Source organism: Lissotriton helveticus, chromosome 3_1, assembly GCF_964261635.1.
Source record: "Lissotriton helveticus chromosome 3_1, aLisHel1.1, whole genome shotgun sequence".
NCBI classification, from domain to species: domain Eukaryota; kingdom Metazoa; phylum Chordata; class Amphibia; order Caudata; family Salamandridae; genus Lissotriton; species Lissotriton helveticus.
The window spans coordinates 999,673,415-999,694,726 of record NC_136061.1 but is presented as its reverse complement, the minus strand read 5'-3'; the positions used below and the strand labels follow the sequence as shown (position 1 = coordinate 999,694,726).

Below are 21,312 nucleotides of genomic sequence, written 5' to 3'. Positions count from 1 at the left end.
TCTCTCACTCTCTCTCACTCTCTCTCACTCTCTCTCACTCTCTCTCACTCTCTCTCACTCTCTCTCACTCTCTCTCACTCTCTCTCACTCTCTCTCACTCTCTCTCACTCTCTCTCACTCTCTCTCACTCTCTCTCACTCTCTCTCACTCTCTCTCACTCTCTCTCACTCTCTCTCACTCTCTCTCACTCTCTCTCACTCTCTCTCACTCTCTCTCACTCTCTCTCACTCTCTCTCACTCTCTCTCACTCTCTCTCACTCTCTCTCACTCTCTCTCACTCTCTCTCACTCTCTCTCACTCTCTCTCACTCTCTCTCACTCTCTCTCACTCTGAATGACATTTTTGCCCAAATATGTATGTCTACTTGGGTGTTGCACTCTACACAAACTGCATCTCTGACTTTTCTGATGTCCCCCAGATCCTCTAGCAACCTGCAGAAATAGACATATTTATATATTATTCACCATATCTGTTCATATGGTATAATGTGAGTGTGTACACACATACCTTATTTGCATTTAGCATTTGTGTAGGTACTGAAAACTGCACAAGACGTTAATGAGAGCTAAGTAACGCATGTCATGTATCCAGCAATCCATGTCAGTGTGGAGGTCTTGGCATGCTTGCGGAAACATACCCAGTTCAAAGCAGACATTGTCAGGTTCTACCCCTCTTTAGGATGGCATGATAACTAGCATAAATGAGGCGATCATTATTTCGCTGTTAAAACCCGGGAAACTGCCCTGGGATAGATCTGCCTATCGCCCGCTTTCTATGCTTAATACGGATTACAAGATCCTTTGTCGTATTTTAGCTACCCGTCTCCTCCCCTATATCATGACATTAATACACAGGGATCAAACCGGGTTCATCCCAACCATGAACGCAGCTATTAACGTGCGGCACCTCTTACGGATCTTAGAAGCTGATTCTTATCAGAAAGATGTTGCAACTGTTTTCGCAGTGGACATAGAAAAGGCGTTCGACAGTCTGGAGTGGTCTTGTTCCAGGTGATGCGTAGATTTGGACTAGGGGGTGCCTTTGTAGCTTGGACAGCCCTGTTTTATAAAAATTCTACTGCAAGGGTTAGAACGGATGAGTTGATCTGACACCTCTGATGTGGGTCGGGGAACGAGGCAGGGATGCCCACTATCTCCCCCCTCCTTTTGTTTGCCCTAGCCATGGAGCCCCTTACTGCTTAGGCTAGGACAGGCGTACATTATCGTGGTCTTCAAGTGCATGGACAGACTCATATTCTGCTCTTTGCGGACGACTTACTCATGTTTTACCCGATTCAGGAGAAGCACTTACTGAAGCGAAGGACTTACCCCTGGCGGAGTGAAGTGGGAGTATGGATGCTTGACATATCTAGGAACTCTGATATATCACACACAGGGCGATTTACTGGAAGACAATATCAGCAGAGCCATTAGGGGAGTGAGAGGTAACTTTGATTTTTGGGGGACGCTGCCTCTCAGTAGCTGGCCCGGTGGCCTTACTTAAAATGGTGACCCTCCTGAGACTGCTGTACTACTTTGGGACCATACCGATTTGGATACTGGTGAGATTCTTTACTCAACTCAAGACTATGATCACAGTGTTTTTATGGGTCCTGGCATGCGGAGAGTAGCACTGGAAGTCCTTATGCGCTGAAGATCAGAGGGGGGTCTGGCAGTGCCTGACTTTGAGGCCTAAAACCTGGCTGCTCAGCTACAATGACTCGCGCAGGAGGTTGCATTTGGGTTTCAAAGAGCGGAGGAGCGCAGAGGCGGGGCTCCGTCGCTATGAGTGCTGTCCCACATGGTTTTGAAATTGCCCATCCGACTTCATACTGTAACGGGAGACCTACGAGCAGCACAACAATGCTGGAATAAGAGTCTGAAGCGTGCAGGGATTACATACCCTTATGCGCCTGAAATCCCCCTGGCCATGTGTGATGCATTGTCGCATGGGGGTAGTTGCCAGGGATTGCCAATCTGGAGAGAGCGAGGACTGGTCACTATAGGAGACTTATATGAGGGCAATACAATGATTCCCTTTAATGACTTACAGGAACGCTATGATTTGTCCAGAGGGAACTATTTATTACATTCAGCGCTCACTGCAGCTATCCGGAAGCATTGGAGAGAGGGTCTCAATGAACCACAGACAACGATGGGGTGTGAATACATAGTGACGGCGGCAGGAACCTTTAAAGCGGTCACCTGTCTATATAAGTGAGTGACGTAAGAAATGCTAGTTCCTTTAACTGCGCTGAGGCTAAAATGGGAAGAAGTCTTAGGAGACGAGATTTTGGAAAAGGCCTGGGCTGATCTTGTGGAATGGGTGTGGAAGAGTACTAGAAATGCACTTTTATATTTTATATAAAGCATCTCACCCGAGCGAGGATTAACAAATATTTTGAAACTAGCACAGCAGCATGTCCACGCTTAATAGACAAGGGGCAGACTTTCGCCATATGTTTTGGGACTGCCCACATCTGGAGAACTATTGGGTAGATGTGGTTACATTATTGACTGAGATCACTGACCGGGAGCTAGAACTAGCTATAGGACCCAGCCTCTTACATTAGCTCCTCCACACAGCCAAAAATAAGATTACAAGCAAATGCCTGGATCTGGGGCTATTATTGGCTAAACGGGATATCACAATGCATTGGAAAGCAAATAGGGGCCCAAACGTAAAAAGGTGGAAAACTGAACTAATCAAGTGGGTGGAGTAGAAAGGTACAGTTAGACTACAGTCAGCCAAATGAGCGAGAAGTGAGAGGGCATTAGAGGCAGCGAAGGCGTGGGAAACATTGGTGGTGCTCCTAAAGACCCCAGACAGTGATAACGATGAAGATTCTATGGCTGACGCTCCTGGTGAGCTGGATTAGATGGTTCACCCCTGTGTGCTGTTAGATACTGCATACGTGGCGCCCCTTAAGGGTTGGTCCCTTAAGCATTGCTTTAGCTACGTTAGTGAAACTAGCCTGCAGTAACCCCAGTCTGTAGATAAACTGCTGATTGTATGCGACACGCCTGGTGGGAGGGATGGGTGGGGGAAGTTTTCAGAAATACAGGACTGTTTTAGGATACGGGATACTGACGAAACTCTCACCAATTACTGATTGCTGTGTATGTGATTTCTACATCATGGGTAGGGGGGTTGGGGGTCCTATGTCCAGCCGAGTTACTACACTTGTATCATATGTGATGATGCTTTGGTCAATTGTCCTCTGTGTACTTTGGCAAAGATCATGTCATAGAATGTATCAATGCTAACATGAAAACCCCAATGCAGTTTGTTTAAAAAAAATTAGATCTAGCATAAATCAAAAACATCTTGTGGGTTTGTTAAGGAGACAGTAGCACGCATTCTTTTTTTGCGCAGTCTATAAGAAGGGCCAGGGCCACATGGTTAATCCCCATTTGTAGGAATCGCTGCGTCACTCAACACTAGGTGGTATACCGAATTTTGCAATCGGATACTAGTAAACCTATTGTATTTACTGTTACACTGTACCTGTTTGCTATGTGGCACATAAGGAAGAAACGTGTATCAGTACCTTTGGATAATGGTGCTGAGTGCTCCTCATTCTAATCTGCTAATGCATGAAAGGTTGTTGGGATTATGAATATTACTCTAGCAGTCTTTCCCAGACTGGCTCATGCATTTTATGCTCTATCATTTTAAAATGTGATTATAAAGATATTAATATGGTAATTAATTGTGCTTTACGGTCTTATACTAATTACCTACTTTTAACGTTTTACTGGAATTTTAATATGATATGAACTGTTACTTTATTTTTGTCACTGGTGTGTCTCTTTTATGGCATGATGCCGAAATAGAGCATTGAACTGAACACCACAAAGAAATGGGCGAGGTAAAAAAAACAGAAGGGTAACTGCAGAAACAAACAAATGTAAGAGACAATGCTGTCCTGTATGACCACATTGCGAAGACTGATATTGTGATTTGGGTGTAGACACTCACAATGTGGTTTGAAAGTGACATGCCTCTTCATATGGTCGTGTGTGTGTGTGTGTCTCTGCGTGTGTGTGTGTGTCTCTGCGTCTCTGCGTCAGCTTAAAGCAAGGCGCCACCTTCCCAAACGGCTTTGTATGCAAGACTGTCACCAGCTTGTGTTTTCTCCAAACGTAGCCTTGCCCGAGGGATCACAAAATTACCTGCCACTATAAATAGCCCTTGCAACAATAAACTAGTGGGGACTGCATCCTTGAGAAAAAGAAAGGACAGACATGAAATGTATAGTGTTGTATTCCCAAAAATTGTTCATCGCCGATGAAATTAATTCAGCAGCGCATTATCAGTGAGAATGGGGGCTGCCTAAAATTCTTGCAGGGAAATATATTATTTTAATAAAGCAAAAAAAAAAACTGAGGCATGATCTTCACTTAAAATGAACTTAATAATCGAATGTAGAGAGTGTGACAAGAGTACTGAAGAGCTAAAACTGATTCACTTGTGCGACTTACAGGAGCCACCCAAATCATCAGGTGTTCAAAAAAAGCTCGGCCTGGTATAACCTGATGCTTATTTGTCTGCAATTGTTGCCATGATGAAGTTCGCCCACCTGCTCCATCCTTCGCCATCTGGAAAAATTAGGGGGTTGTTCACTTTCTCGAACACGTGTGTTTAATATCTTAATTTGTTTTACAACCCTATTTTAATCAGTTATGGACCATTTTCATTGTTCCAGACATTCATGTTACCTACCTCTGTGTGGAATTTGAGGCCTGAGGAGGGAACGCAGCATATTGTATTGTTTATTTTGTTGGAGCCCTTAAAGGGAGAGTTTATCTTGTTTTTGTACTGCTGCTTTTCGGCTTGGTTACTTGTGCATAATAGAGGTTAACAAAGTATTCCGCTCAATTTAGTCTCCCCAGGTAGATACTGTCTTGAGACCCTGCGTGCATTGCAAACTAGACCGCACTCCCAGTGGTGTGATCTAAGCTTTTTGAATGCTTCAGTTTTAATAATTTAGGTATAAATAAATACAAACCTTGCAAGCAAACTCTTTTTCTTTATTTTTAAGGTGTTTATCGCCCAGTCACGATCTTCTGGGAGCCACCGAGATGTTGAAGATGAACAACTGACACGATTATTTGTTATGATACCAAAGACCTACTCGGAGGAAGATGTAAAGGAGCGATTCAGGGTACTAGATGATTTAATGTTATGCATGCAATCACAAGGTGAAACTTCTCCGTGCAGTTTTTGTACGATTATTCCCACTTGTGTCGGGTTTCTTTAAACACACATTCCTATGAGAAATGCACTGTAGACTGTAGTAAACCTGATTTCCTCCACTTTATTTCATCATTAACCACTGTGTGGAAATTGACTAATCGAAAGATTTTGGCACAATTTCATAACACAAATGCGAAGCAATTTATTTTTGCAGATTAATTAAAATCATTACAAATTGAAGAAACTGCTTGAAGATAAAACGAGAGCAAATTGCTAAACATTGTAGGCGTAAAAAAACGCTGGTTGTTGATAGCATCATACTGTGCAAAAAATTATGACTGATAGAAGTGTCTTCCTAACCTGTGGCTTGCACTTGGGTATTAGTCCACCCTAAGAAGTAGGTGAATGCAATCACCTGCTACCCTGTACAAAATCAGTGATGTGCAGTCCAGTTTTTTGATTGAAGTCACAAAATCCTGGATTAAATAGGCCCTTTACTGCTTACACAGTATAGAGTATAGTATAGTCACAGTATAGTCACTTTTATATAAGCTGTACTTCCAAATGATCTGGGAATTTAAACAAAGTGGTGTTCCTATCAGTGATTTTGTACAACTACCTCGCATATTGCCTTCTATTATCACTTCCTTTTTAGTGCTGCAGCGAAATGTGTACCCTTTTGCTTTGTAGTGCTTTACTTAGTCTCACATTGGCAGTAGAATATTGAAATACAAGGTCTGCCCCTGAAGACTTTGTCACATTTGTTCCCTTTTAAGTTGCAGGAAAAATTATTAACCCCTAAACAATTCTCCACTTAAAACAAACCTAGTTTGGAAAAGAACTGTAAATGAACATTTACATGTTCGCTAAGTCTTATCTGTTTTTTCCATGTTTTCAAGTGAGTCTGAGATCTTGATTGATTTTATATTTTGCTCTAGGTTGTAAAATCATCCATATTCTACATGAAAATATGGAAGATTAGTATTTTTGTGTACACTGGAAACTATTATGTATGCGTACTATAACGTGACCAGCGTACTTGTAAAGCACACATTCACCCCTGAGTCAATCTCTTGGCATGGTTGAAAAATAATCGACATTTCTTGTTGGCATCTTTGAAGGCTCTGATTTTATCAACCTGGAATTCAAACCTGTTACCTGAGGTCAAACACAAGCCCTTAAAGTAAATGCATTAATAACTGAATCACCATGCCCAACTTCTACCTGGATTGTAGAAAAGTTGCATAGCACCACCAAAGACATGTGTTCAGTTACTTGACAGAATGGTTTGGAGAGACACTATTTAAAATGTTCCATCACTTCAAGGATGTCCTCGAATCTAGCAGTGATTTAAAGAGCATTTTGTGTGTCATAGCACTGTGTAATGTTTGACCGACATGCCCTTCCTGACTGCTTTAAAGCATAGTGGATGACTGTTTAGGTGGCTCATGCGGGAGGAAAATATAGCTGTGGTTTACGTAATGTTTTACAAATGTTGTGACCCATCTAGCCACCTGATTCCAACTTAAGCTGATAAGGCAGAATATAGTAGTAATCCAGGGTAATTTTTGTTCTTCTTAAGGACCACGGTTCTGGGGTAGAACACAAGAGGTAAACTCCAAAACCCTGACATTGCAGAGAGCTTTGGGAGAAATTAGGCTAGGTAACATAGTAAGCTTACCTGACAAGGCTTTAAGTCAAGGACCTCGTGGTTTTCACATTCCTTAAACCAGTCCATAGCCATCTTCATGTCCCACCAATGAAAACTTGGATATTGAGCTTCTGTAGTTCTGATTTTCCCCTACAGTGCACACACCATATGGTGCTTTACCATTTCACCGCCAAGATAGTCATAGTCCATCAAAAATATGGGCCTACAGGCGTTCATCAACCAGTACAATTTGCCTTGGTTTGATGTGTGAAAAAAATCTGAATTGGGTACTACTTTAGTGGACTTAAGATGTTGATACCTATCCAAGCATTTCTTGACAAGTAAATGAAGAGTTAACCTTCTTGTTAAAGTCCCAGGACGGCCCATCGTGTCCAGGAAATCTCTCGGGTGCCAGTCACCTACTGCCTTTGCGTGAGCAGGTAGGGTGGGCACATTGCATCGAGGAATAGGTGCTTTACCTGTATTGCACACAATTCATTCAAAGCTATAAACTATGTTTACGTCATCCAGAGAAGTAATTAAGATAGCAAGGAGCTTTTTTCTGTGGTCATAATCTTTGGCCCTAGGAATTCTTATAAAAGGTGGAGAGTAGTAGTTTATGCCTGGGCCTCAGTTCTGCATGAATTCATCCAAGGCATAAGCGTCAGAACAAAGCCTCCGGTTGAAGAAGCTTAGATTGTGGGTGCTGAGCTAGGCTGCTAACAAGCCTGTGAGACAAGTTACTGTTTTATCCAGAAAAAAAAACATACTAACACATTTGCCCCAATTTTTGTGAGTCCCAGCAGATCTTCTGCCTGAAGCCATATTTCCAATTGATAGTAAAGGAAGTAATTTGTCACAGTTTCGAGGGGGTTGGATATTGGACTGCTAATTCGTTGATCCATTTTGCCACAGAATTATTGTCCCACTGAAGAGGAATCCAACATTGCACTCTGTTTGGCATGGGGTTGTCAAGTCAGCCAGCTTAATGTTATAACCTATTAACCTGAGATTTCCTCAAGAATACTCTTGCCTGGATTCACCAACTCCTCCCTTTTTGCAAGTGACGGCTATCTCATCCTGTTACTAGCTCAGAGGAGCACCTGACAAATCGATCCGTAGGTCTTTGGTGTCTAGTAAGTGGAATTTCATCTGGGAGAGACCTTCTAAGCATTGTCTTGCCTGGTGTTCAGGGAAAGAAATCTTGCTCTTCCTATGCATGCTTATCTGGTGCAAAGTGAATATTTTCTGTCAATTTGGTCTGTCCACCTATTGGTCCCTTGTTGCAGGGGGATCTTTTGATGGAGGAAAACAGAATATCCTGTTTTGTGGGTCCATGGGCTGTGCCCCATAAAAAGAGAGGTGAGGTGGGTACCGCTTGTGATTCTGTGCTTCAGCTTTCCCAGGGATTGACATTTTTACATTGAGGTCAAACTCTATTGACCTCATTTTACCCCATAATGTTTACCAGCTGTACCTTGTACCCTAGAGCATTGTCTGCTCTTCAACCAATAATAGCTATAGTTGAAGCCCCTATCCAACTGGTAGTGAGAACAACATACTCGGGTACTCCAAGAAATCATCACCAGACTGTTGTTGTAGGTTGATGATTGCAGTTCGTAAGCTCAATCCTAATAGAGCCTCCCTGACTACTTACCAGGTACCCATACTTTGACTGTGAAAGGCAGATGCAGTCCTAATTAGGGTCTGCCCTTCACCAGACTCAGTACTGCCAAGGTCTGTACTCTATAGCAGCTATCAGTGTTTTGGCAGGTGTAGGTGTTATTTCTTCTCCAATGTGACCAACTTTGACAAGAAGAAAAAAGTGTATCATAAGGATAGAGTAAAACTGAATACTGGTTGAAGTTCTTCGTCAAAAGTAAGCAAATGAAGGATGCAAAAAAACTAAAGGCAATGCAATTTTACTGCAGTGCGGTTGCATCTTTTCTTTTGCAAAGTCTTAAAACGTTTTTTAATTTGTCTTTGTTTTCAAAGTTTTGTTTATCCACTTTGTTTCTAAAGCACAAATTTACCTTCTCAGGGGAACCGTAAGCATAAATATTAGATAACTTGTCTGTTGCCTTATCTAATAGCTGTATGCATTCTAAATAAACAAATCCACTTTATTTGTCTGTATTACTTTTAAATGTACCCATAATACTAATTCTTCCTTTTTCTAGGCATTCGGGGACATCGAGTACTGCAGCATTATTAAGAACAAGAATACAGGAGAGAGCAAAGGCCTTGGCTATGTGCGTTTTTTGAAACCATCTCAAGCTGCCTTAGCAATAGAGAACTGCGATCGAAGTGAGTTTTTTAATTTCTTGATACTATGTTTAAATTGCTATGTTTTTACAATAGTTAAATGTATGTAGGCAGATGGCAAACCAGTGATCTCTTCTAGTGTGTAAGAGGAAACACCAATCACTTAAAACCCAGCGTTCCTGGTTCGCAAGCTTGAGGTGCACTATAAAGATGTGTAAGTTAGTTAAGATTCTCCAGTATTGGGGTGTCTTTCATAGATTCACATGCCTGAATCATTCCCCGTCGTCGGAATGGGAGTCCCACGGTACATAAAGCAATAATATGCACAAAATAACCAAAAACCTTGGTAATAACCAACCAGGAAGTAAAGTAGCCCTAAGCTACAAGAGTAACAACTTCCACACTCATGACTATCATAGTCAATTTGTATAGTCCAAACTGCAGCCAATCAGGCGACAGCACCCACCAGAATGTTCTCCCCAGAGGCTCAGGCTCTCAGATTTTCTACTGCATGTCGTGTGAAGGGAGTCTCCCTGAGCTCTGCTCAGTACTTCACTTTTCTGACTGGATTTCTTCATTCAAGATGCCTTCTACTAAAAAATCTCTTGTGGCCTTGTGAATCCTGTGGAAAGCCTCTGCTTTTTAAAGAAGATCCCCTCAAAAAGTGCATCTACTGCCTTTATCCCGATCATGAGGTGAGAGAGTGTAAAATCTGCAGGACCTTCCCTCAAAAGACCCTCAGAGACAGGGAAGGACGCCTTCTTCTGTGGCTACAGGAGATTAAAAACCAGGACAACCCCCTTTCTGAAGTGGAAAGTGTGGCTTCAGGGTCATCTGTATCCTCAAGAAAGAGAATGGCTGAGGAAGATCTATCTTCCACTGGGGCTAAGGTGTTGAGAAAGACTCAGCCCTCCAAGGGCTCTAGCTTGCCTTCTGGAAAAAAGGCTTCTCCACCTTCTGAAACTTCATCGGTATCGCCCCCTAAAAGGACTGGAAAGTCTTTGGCATATAAGAGGCTTCCTGAGAAGAATTTTCCTCAGACGAAGTTTACGCTGTCGACGGAGTCGTCGTCGGTTCCATCTTCGTCGATTATCATCATCGACAGCACTTCAACGTCGACAGTCACCTTTTCATCTCCTAAACCTAAGATGATGATGTCGCCAGCCTCTTCGCCGTCGACGCTGGTCTCTGTGGTGGTAAGACTTATCTCGTCGACTAAGGTAATGCCCTCCATCGTCGACGCTCCGTCGTCGATTATTAAAGGAAGTAAGATTTTGTCGACGAGTGCTCCGTCGACTAAGACTGGCTCGACGTCGACGAACCCACCGCCGACGAAGACTGCCCCGTCGTAGATCGCTTTGTCGTCGGCGAAGACTGCATCATCGGCGAAGACTGCCTCGTCGTCCAACATCGTCGACGAAGATTACACCAGCACTTAAGTTGACTGTCTCGTCGACACCATCTCTGTTGACGACTGCACTGTCTACGGCAAAACTGTCGACGCCACGTTTATCGACGTGTACAGCACTAAAAGTATGGTCTTCCACACCATCTACAACCTCCTTTGCCCAGCCGATTTCATCACCTTCTCTGCTTGAGAGACGTGGTTCATCATTACAAACTCTATCACCACTTAAGTTGCCTGACCAACTGTTGGATTCAGATGAAGACGAAGAGCAATCGGACGTAGACGACAGATTCTGCACCGCTACTTGTCCATCTGAATTACTTATTAAATACCAAGAGGAGGAACCAGAGGAGAAACCGTTCTCTGAATCTGTATGTCAAGCTCCTACCACGGTGCCCTCAGCACAAATACCTTTGGCCCTTCTTAATAATTTACAATACATGTTAGACGATTACTATCGTAGTTTTCCTCCATCAGAGTCGGCGGCATCTCTCCCATCCACTCCGATGCCTCAGGCCTCTACATCCACGTTCAGATCTCCAAGACCACCTTCTCCAGCACCATCTCCTCATTCTCAGGAAGCGAACACCACGGATGAGGATAGAGAGGAAGGAGAGGTGGATGACAAATCTAGTCTGTCTGAGTGGGATGACTACCAAATTCAGACACCGTCATCTTCGGCTCCAGCTGCGGCTAATTCGCCTCCAATAGACATCAGAGGTTTCCAGCTCCTCATGGAAAGAGCGAACAAAAGATTCCTAATCCCGATGGAAACAAAGAAAGACGAGTGCTTTCTTTATGATTTTAAAGATCAGCCGTGAAGGCTAGTCAAAACTATTCCCATCATTGCCTTAATATGGAACGAGGGTTTAAAGATTATGGCTACACCCAATTCCCTTCCGTCTGTATTGCCCCGCTTAGACAAAGTACAAGGCACCGGACAATTCTCCTGCATGCCTAATAGGGCAACCTAAGGCTGATTCGGTCGTTGCTCAAGCGGCTCAAAGACGGGCCAGGAACCCCTCTTCACCTATTTCGGCTCCACCTGATAGAGATGGCGGCGTTTGGACTCCATCGGGAAGAAGGTCTCCACGATGGCAGTAACCACTGTAAGAGCTGCGAACTCCCTAGCGATATTAGGGAGATACAACAAGCAAATATGGTCCGACATCTCCCTCTACGTCGACATGCTACCAGAACCGGCGAATACTGAAGCAAAGCAAATATTGAGAGAAGGTGAACTGGCTTCAGCAGAGATGATCGACGCAGCAGTAGACGTAGCGTCTACTGGTTTTAGACAGCTAGCGGGTGCGCTGTTTTGAGGAGAGAGGGATTGCTAAATTCCACATTGTTTCGCCAGGAGTCCAGAACAAGATAGTCTACATGCCTTTTGTTGAGTTTCTTTTTGGCCAGCATGTTGACGAGGCCCTACAGGCTATTAAAAAGGACGCTGAAACGACAAGATCTTTGGGCAGTCTGCAGTTTCGCAAGTTTAGGGGCTAAAGGGCGTGGTTCCTTTTCCAACAGAGGAAATTACAATCAACAAATGTCATATAACACCTCTGAATCGAACCAGAGGTACCAACCCTACAAACAACAATCTTGCGGACAGCGGGGTAACTCTTACACGCAGTCCAGAAGGAAATAGTCCTACCGCGGAAGAGATTCCAATAAAAAACAGTGAGACATGCCACCTGCCACCATCTCTGCCCTCCCCCCAGTCAAAAGTTGGAGGAAAAATATCCCGACTCTTCTCGAACTGGTCCGCAATTACTACGGACAAGTGGGTCCTGGATATAGTGGCCAGAGGACACAATTTAGAATTCATGAAAGTTCCCCACCCCCCAAATTCTCCTCCCAAGGGCCCGCCTCCGGCTCATATCAAGGAGTTGTTCACCCAAATACAATCAATGATACAGAAGGGAGCGATCGAAAAAGTTCCTTACTTGCAAAGGGGAACAGGTTTTTACTCAAGATTTTTCCTCATAAAGAAAAAATCGGGGGACTGGCGTCCCTTCCTCGACTTGCGCGTCCTCAGCAAATACTTAAAGAAGTTGACCTACTCCAACTTCTTTCTATGGGGAATCACATGGCCACCCTCGACCTTCAAAACGCTTATTTTCATGTGCCGATCCTCCCCAAGCACAGAAAATTCTTACGATTCAGAGTGGCTGGCAGGGATTTTCAGTTCAAAGTTCTCCCCTTTGGACTTCGTGCAGCGCCCCGTGTTTTCACAAAGGTTATAGCTCCGGTGGCAGCACATCTTCTCTTAGAGGGCATTCAAATCTTCCCATACTTGGGCGATTGCCTTATCAAGGCCAGTTCTTTCACAGCATTAAGCGCACATGTTCAAAGGTTCCTGTCGCTATTCCAGTATCTGGGTCTCTCCATAAACTTTGAAAAATCCCATCTCAAAGAAAGTCTTTCTTGGGAGCCACACTGGACACCCTTCTCGCTGAGGCTTTCGTCTCAAAAGAAAGTCCACACAAGATTTGCAAGATGGCTCGCCTATTGCAACAAAAAGAGTACGTTTCAATTCGGATGTTCAAATCTTTCCTAGGGATGATCTCATCATGCATCCCTCTGATTCCCAACTGTCGTCTCTGAATGAGACCTCTACAAGAGGAACTCAACCTCCAATGGTTGCAGGTTTCGGGGTCGTTCGAAGACATTATCCGCATAACTCCTCGTATGAGAGAAGTCTTTCACTGGTGGACTCGAGGGAAACATTTTCAAGAAGGATGTGCATTCCTGGCGGAAGTACCAAATTTTACCATCACTACAGATGCTTCCCTCGAGGGATGGGGTGCACACCTTCATGGAATGACTGTCAACGGAAAGTGGAATGTGCAACAAAGGAAGTGGCACATCAATCTCCTAGAGCTGCGAGCCATTTTCTTGGCTTTGAAGTCCTTTCGAACAGTCATCCAAGCCTCCTCTGTTCTAATGCGGACAGACAATACAACAAGTATGCATTACAAACCAGGCGGTACAAAATCGGCCCTTCTCTCCCAGCAAGCCCTGGAGATTTGGGATTGGCCTCTGGATCACAAAATCAATCTTTCAGCGGTTCATGTTCCAGGGATATCCAATGTACTAGCGGATTCTCTCAGCAGATCTGCAATATCCAATCCCGAATGGGAGATCCATCAACCGACGCTGGACTGAGTCTTTCGGGAGTGGGGTCACTTCGATCTGGACCGGTTTGCAATGATTCAGAATCTCTCAAATGCCCTCACTTTGCAAGCTGGCTTCCCCACATAGACTCATGAGGGGATGTGCTTTCGATGAATTGGTCTCAGATATATGCATACGCCTTTCCTCCGATACCGTTGGTTCCCAGAGTCATCCGCAAAATGAAGAGGCAGCTGTGTCGCCTCATTCTCCTTGCTCCCAGATGGCCTCGCCAATACTGGTTCACCGAACTTCTCCTCCTTTCGGAGTGCGATCCCATTCAGTTTCCACCAATACCGAACCTTCTGACCATTCAAGGGGGTAAAATTTGTCACCTGGACCCAGCCTCCTTGAAATTAGCAGCTTGGCTCCTCAACACATTGAGTTTGCACATTTAGATATCCCTGCAGATTGTCAATAGGTTTTAGCCAATGCTAGAGCACCTGCCACGATTAAGACATACAAGCTCAAATGAAAGCGGTTCTGTGCCTGGTTGTCACTCTGCAAATTTACATCCAATTCATGCCAAGCCAGAACAGATCTTGCCGTTCTTTCTTCATTTGGCTAGATCGGGTTGGTCTCATTCCACGCTGAAAGTATTTTTGGCAGCCATTTCGAGATTCCGTCAGGATGGCTCTTAATCTCTTTATTCTGCTAGAATAAATCAGCAATTTTTTAAAGGACTATTCCGAATGTTTCCTACTACTCGACGTCCACCTCCATCCTGGTATTTAAATGTGGTGCTCGCTCAGCTCATGTGTCACCCCTTTGAACCTATTCATCTTAGTGAACCAGTAATTCTAAAGTCAGGTTTTCCAAATCCGCAAATAGCGGCAGAAAGAGCTTTGCATTCCCTCGACATCAGGCGATGTCTCATTCTATCTCCAAAGAACTGCAACAATGCGGAAAACAGATCAGCTATTCGTTGCATATGGAAGGCTACGTCAAGGTTATGCTGTATCGAAACAGACTATAGCCCGTTGGATGTGTTCAACAATTAGTCTTTGTCATCAACAGGCAGGATGGCCTCTACGCTGTATGCCAAGAGCACATTCTACAAGAGCGGTCTCCTCTTCCACCACTCTATTTGCTGGTGTGCCTCTTCATCAGATCTGCAGAGCGGCAACCTGATCCAGCAGGCACACGTTTACCAAACCTTACTGTTTGGACACTGCAAGTGATGCAGGTACATCATTGGGGACTAGCAGTTTGCCGCAAACTTTGCTAATTAGGTGAGCCTCTGTTCTTCCTCCTCCACTATGCTCTTTTTAGACGCTTATTCTTACATGGTATTCTCTTTTGCCAAGTATTCATTTGTAAGCACTATTGTATTTGTATACGTTTAGATTCTGATCATGCTGCATTGAGATGCATGTTTACATATACTGTGACACAGAGCGTCTAACGAGCATTATGGTTTGTACTGCTATCTACTCTGATTCAAGCATGTGAATCTATGAAAGGCACCCCAATACTGGAGAAGAACAATAGTTACTTACCTGTAATCTGTGGTTCTCCAGTATTGGTGTCTTTCATAGATTCACATGCACCCGCCCACCTCCCCTCAGAGGCTCCTTAGGCTATGATGTTGGCTTCACTCCTGTGCGAGAAAATCTGAGAGCCTGAGCTTCTGGGGAGAACATTCTGGTGGGTGCTGTGATTTGCTGCAGTTTAGACTATACAAAATGACTATGATAGTCATGAGTGTGGAAGTTTTTACTCTTGTAGCTTAGGGCTACTTTACTTCCTGGTTGGTTATTACCAAGGTTTTTGGTTAATATGTGCATATTATAGCTTTTTTATGTACCGTGGGACTCTCACTCCGAAGACGGGGAATGATTCAGGCATGTGAATCTATGAAAGACACCAATACTGGAGAACCACAGATTACAGGTAAGTAACTATTGTTCTTCTTGCTTGCAAACGTAAGCCCCATCTTTTGGTCACTTTTACACTTTTGAGTCTGTGATCATGACAGTGTGTGTATCCTGAGAGAAATGTTTAGCTTATCTTTAGAGATCTGTGACTGCCCAAACCAGTCTGATTGAAACTAAAGATTTGTCTTTTCATATTAAATCATTTAATTATTTTATACTTTATTGTTGTACCTTTTAAAGACATTCCCGTAGAAAAGCACATCATTTCTAGAAACATGCAATTTTGTAAGTAATGCTTAAATTACATTTATAACAAATAAAATACATTGTCACCTTTACACAAAACGAAGATCATGCAATTTGTAGATCATAATACGACTGGTAACTTCCCGTTCAGGTTAAACGTATTTGATGTCTCAAATGTAATTAAGGAAGTGATGCAAGATAAGTGATTACAGTAGTGATATGGGTTGGAGCTTGTGCTTTAACTAATGAGTCCTGGTCTTACTGCATGCTTCGGAGCGCAACAGTAAAAAATGTTATGTAAATTAGCTAATCGGCTCATTTGGACAGGACTCTGATGCGGCAAAATATCGTTTCACAGATTGTATGAGAAGGATTGCTGTTTGGGTGACAGCGAATTGTTTGCAACTGAAAAGCAACAAATCTGAGATGCTGCAGTTTAGTAAGGCCCAGCAGCTCTGGCCAGCAGACTGGTGGCCTCCGGAACTCTGTGCAGCCCCATCTCCCAGGCAAACTGTGAAAAACCTCGGTCTTATCCATCGGGCCTTATCTATGAAAGATCACGTCTCCTCAGTTTGCGGTTCCTATTTTGCTACCATGCATGTATTGAGGACAGTGTTCCCTTGGCTGCCATCCAATGCGAGGGAAACTCTGTTTCGATCTTTAGTCATGAGCTGTCTTGATTAGGGTAATGCTCTGCTAGTAGCCGCCAATGACTCTTTGCAGTCCAGACTTCAGGTGGTGCAGAACTACTGCTGCACATTTGGTATGCCATCGTCCTGCTGGTCCAATGGAACCCCACGCTGAGAGCTTTACAGTGGCTGCCGGTCAGGAAGTGTTCCATCTTTAAGCTATGCTGTCTTACCCACAAGTTTCTGATGAATAAGGATCCCATTTACTTACTGAAGAAATTGAGACATTATTGTCCTGCTAGAAATCTCAGATCTAGCGACCAAGCTGTGCTGCCTGATTGATTGTGGGTTTCTAAAGCGCTAGAATCGACTCCCGAAGGAGTATCTCTGCGCTGTAGACCGCTGGGGAACCCGTCCTGGCTTTCCCTGTGAGATGGTCCCTACTGGGTATCTCCAAGGTGAAACCAGGCATCCCCAGCGTATGTGGGGGGCCGTTGTGGAGATGAGGCAAGCTAATGCCCAGAGTTGCCGAGTGTGATCCCTAGTTAGAGTAGGCACCGAGGTGAGAATTATCGAGTCCGTTGACCCTGGTCCAAGACCCTGCCGCGCCGGGAATTGAACCCTGGTCCCGGGCCGTCCTCTGCTCCCGGGTCTGCCGCCTCTAACCAGTGAGCCACACCACTCCTGTCCCCCGCATTCGTACTTCTAGATCTGGCAGAAGAGCTTTCTCCTTCACCGCACCTTAGGCCTGGAATCCTACATTCGCTCTTGTATAAACTTTGACAAGTTTAAAGAAACTCTTGAAGACTTGGTTGTTTTAATTATTTGCTTGACCCTGTGATAGTGAAGCTTCACTATACACCTATGGTTGTAAGTTGTTGCTCTATATCAAGTTATAATAACTTTACATTATTTCTTGTCCCCTAACCTGTATCTAAATTGTTCAGGGTATATCTCCTTCCATGCTTGTGACGAGCTCAGCTCGTCATGAGGCTCGGTGCTAGTGTACTGATGACGAGCTGAGCTATTCATGACAACACCCGTTTCTATTGACCTTCAGCACAGCAGGGGAATATCTCAAGCAGCCAAGGTGATAGAATTAAAATAGGCTAAGAGATGTGACACTCCACTTTTCAAGCATTAGTACCAATAACTAAGTTATTGTATCCCACATAGATTTTATAGATGGTGCCAATGAAAAGTATGAAAATGTTAATAAAAATCTATTATAAATACATTTATTTGTAAAGTACTGCACCTACACAAATATTGAATTAGTGACTCTTGCTGAAAGATTTACATTTATTTGCACCTCTGAGTAGTCCTTTGAAAAAGATGGCCAACTTCCAATATGTAAAACTGTTACCTTGTATATACATCTTAAAATTATTTTTAAAAGTACATCTTATTAAACAAATCTGCGCTATTACATTAATAGCACAAAACATTTAACTGTGACTACAGCTAAGATTAATATTATGGATGGGGGTCAGATCTGCTGTATCTTGTTTTTTCTAATAAAAATTTTATGACGCATCCATATGTGACCATTGAGAATTGCCGGGAGTGTGAGCTGCAGACAAGTGCAACCTAACAACCCCATGCATTTGTCAATTGTAGACTTGCTGGTGAATTCCTGAAGGAATGCAGTGGGGCGTGGTCACAATTTTCACTATCCAATTAACAGTGAAATATAAAACTACACTTTACCACGTGTACAGAAAAGCATATAGAAATCCCAAATGGGTAACTAATGCCATGTGTTGGGATGGAGAATTCCTCTCTATGGTCAGAGACAAGTACCCCTGCACGGAGTGCCAAACTATACTGTTGTCTAGATCCCTAATGCTGATTTCTTTTTGTTATTGATGAAATCTGTTTATGCGCGCGCGCATCATGAGCTAGGATTAAGGTCTGTTGGACCAGGAGGGGCGTCCAATGCGCTAGCCTTATAATGGGGAAAGGCAACAGCATTCACCAGGAGTCCAGTATCGCAAGCACAGTGGTGGCAGCTTATAGTGTAGTGAACAGGACCGGAGGGGTGTGGAATTTAATAAAATATCTTCTTGTCCAGGGGGCTGGTTGCTTCATAAATCTACATGTCCTTTAACAAAATCCACTTGTCCCTTTGGTCCCATGTAGTGCTGCGACAAATTATGGCAGTAATCTCGTTGTATAAGAGCTCTGATATAGCCTCTCTGATTATGCCAGGGCTCATACCATAGTAGTGCTTGAATAGTTGCAATCCCTTTGTTGCCACGTTTCCGCAGATCTACATACTGGGGCTGAAGGTAGTGGTAAGCAATAGTCCAGGGGTTAGAATGCCCCTTTGAGTCTGTGCAAACCTACTAACTTGCGTGTTTTTTAAGGGTTTTCAACAACTCTTCTCTAATCTGTTCCCATACTGAGAAGTGTTGGCAATTTACTCCTGACAATGGCAGGCGTGAATCTTCTTCCAGAGTTGGGAAAAAAGTAGTTGGAGGGAAAGTGAACTTGCAAACACTCACAGGAGCAAATGCATATTAGCTCAGGCTAAAATGCAGTTCACAAATATTTTCTTGGAGTACTCTTTCTTGACCTACTTCTATAAATTCTTGGAAATTCACAAAAGCTGTATAGCTGCACTTAATGTTATGAAATATACTATGGGTGCACTTTTGAAACTTTCTTTAATAATGGGGCCCCTAATTTGGTCTGGCGTTGGCCGAGACCTTTTTAGTTCATTCAAATTCTGTCTCTCTGTCTCTGTCTCTGTCTCTGTCTCTGTCTCTGTCTCTGTCTCTGTCTCTGTCTCTGTCTCTGTCTCTCTCTCTGTCTCTCTCTCTCTGTCTGGCTTCACTGTGAGTGACAGCATTCTGCTCTTTCACAAGGAGCATATCGGCACACAAAGTAGTTTTGTTCATTTCCAGTAACTGTGGCAGTGCGTGCCTTTTGAGAGCAAAAATAACTTTTGCTGTTGCCAATGTTTGTTATAATGGTGAGGGCCTGGTAGCTCCCTACACCAATAAGGTTTTACTAAAAACATTCCAAGCCAAGTCACACATTGACAAAACTATAAAACTGACCACCAATTTCAGACCCACTGGCTTTGCCAATGCTTGTTTATTTTTGTTTCCCATAATCTTATTGAAACTGGTTACACTGATTTTTCTATTATGAATATCTTTGGGAAATACTAGCATGCATCAACACGTTACTAAATGATGCTGCAAAGAAATGGTAACTCAAATTTTACAGTGGTTTAGCTAAATGGTTTTTTCCCGCTCTTGTTTTTTATGAACATTATATTTTGACAGCAAAGAATCAGCAATCTTGCTTTCAAGCTTCTGCAAATATTTGCATCAAATCAGAGAGCATTCTGGGAGCATTATACATAGCCTCATATTGCTAAACATTTTTAAACTGGGACCACTGTCAGTAATGCAGTCAGAGCTTACAACATTTACTTATAGCGCTCACCCTAATAATAAAGGCTTTCATTTAATGAACCATAAATACAAGTTTAAATAGCATTAAAATATGGACAAAAAGATTACTTTAACTGCAGGCAGTGCCCTTCCCTGATCCATAATGTGGTACTGCAAACTGGCAGCCAAAGGGGTTGTGCTGCAGGGGGTTTGACCTACTTGTCCCAAGGACAAAATACACATGTAAACTTGTTGCCCTTGACCTCAAACAATATGTCCTGGGCATCGGGCTATAGGAATTCCACATCCCTGCCAGGACCTTTTTAGTCTGTGCCACTGGAGTGAGGCCTGCAGGCTCACTCACCTTTTTAAAAGTTCAGCTGCTCCTTGCTTGGCTCATCCTTGTCCTACATCAGGTAGATGGGGAGTGCTACGCAGCGCAGGAGTGATGGCTCCGTGCTGGATGCATGTGTGTCTGGCGAGCGTACGGTAAAGGGATGGAGAAGTACTGTGTTGTATTTGTGGGATTAGCGCATATGCTGAGTGTGTGTATGCCTGCAAGGAATACATGACATGAAAGGTGTAGTGATGTGCAGTGGGTGCCCAATGAAAGCATATTCTGGGTGTATGTATGCTTGCGTGAAGACATGGGTGAAGTGTTGCCCAGTGTGCACTTGGTGAGTGTGTGTGCTTGCAAATAGCACATCCTGGTACAGTATAGAAAAGCTTCAGTGCTGAACTGTGTGCACAGACTGAATGGGTATACTGAATGTATGTGTACTGGTAAGGGTACATTGCATGGAGGGAACAGTGCTGGGCAGTAAGTGTGGTGTGAAGGTACACTGAGTAAGTGTGCCTGCATTCGTACATTATATGGAGAACCCGGTGTTCCATTGTGGGAAGCTAAGGCCTGCCTGTTGAGAACATGAAGAGTAGAAGAATCCCTCCCAGACAGATGTGTGTAAGGTTGAGTGTCTGTGAACTGGGCGGGACACCCTGGAGGAAGTGACCCTCCCTTTACACTTCAAAGGGTTGCTTTTTGATTCAGTGATAGATCACAAGGAAGGGGCCTGAACACATCTCAGGAAAGAAGAATGGGCTGATGAGTGAATTATAAAGAGTAGGTATGGGAGTCTGGGGTTAACTTTTTGATGCACATATCACTGTGGGTGACATCCAGGTGTGAACTTTAGCCACTCCCATGAATTTTGTTGTGGGTTAATCCGCTTCAGAGTCATGCCTGCTTTCAGACCTTCTGCTGACAGATCTTCTTTTAATGGGAAAGAAGAAAAATAGAAGTGGACACTTCAAGAGAAGTAGAAACCCACCATGAAACTTCAAAGACCAAGCCCTAAATCACATTTTGATGTCTGGAAATGGACTATAAGAAGGGGAGGTTGAGACCCCAAACGTAGTCATCTGCCATCCAGCCAGATGGACTGTGAGAAGGGAAAGC

General features: G+C 43.6%; 1 protein-coding gene across 4 annotated transcripts in view; it reads left to right on the top strand.

The window, feature by feature from the left end:
* The window catches only part of RBM45 (RNA binding motif protein 45), a 319,897-nt gene that overhangs the window by 44,080 nt on the left and 254,505 nt on the right, over positions 1 to 21,312 (top strand). For all 4 annotated transcript variants that reach the window (XM_078681508.1, XM_078681509.1, XM_078681511.1 and 1 more), the window contains exons 2-3: positions 5,045 to 5,167; positions 9,031 to 9,157. In XM_078681508.1, coding sequence (XP_078537634.1) covers positions 5,045 to 5,167; positions 9,031 to 9,157 — 250 coding nt within the window. The remainder of the gene's footprint in view (positions 1 to 5,044; positions 5,168 to 9,030; positions 9,158 to 21,312) is intronic.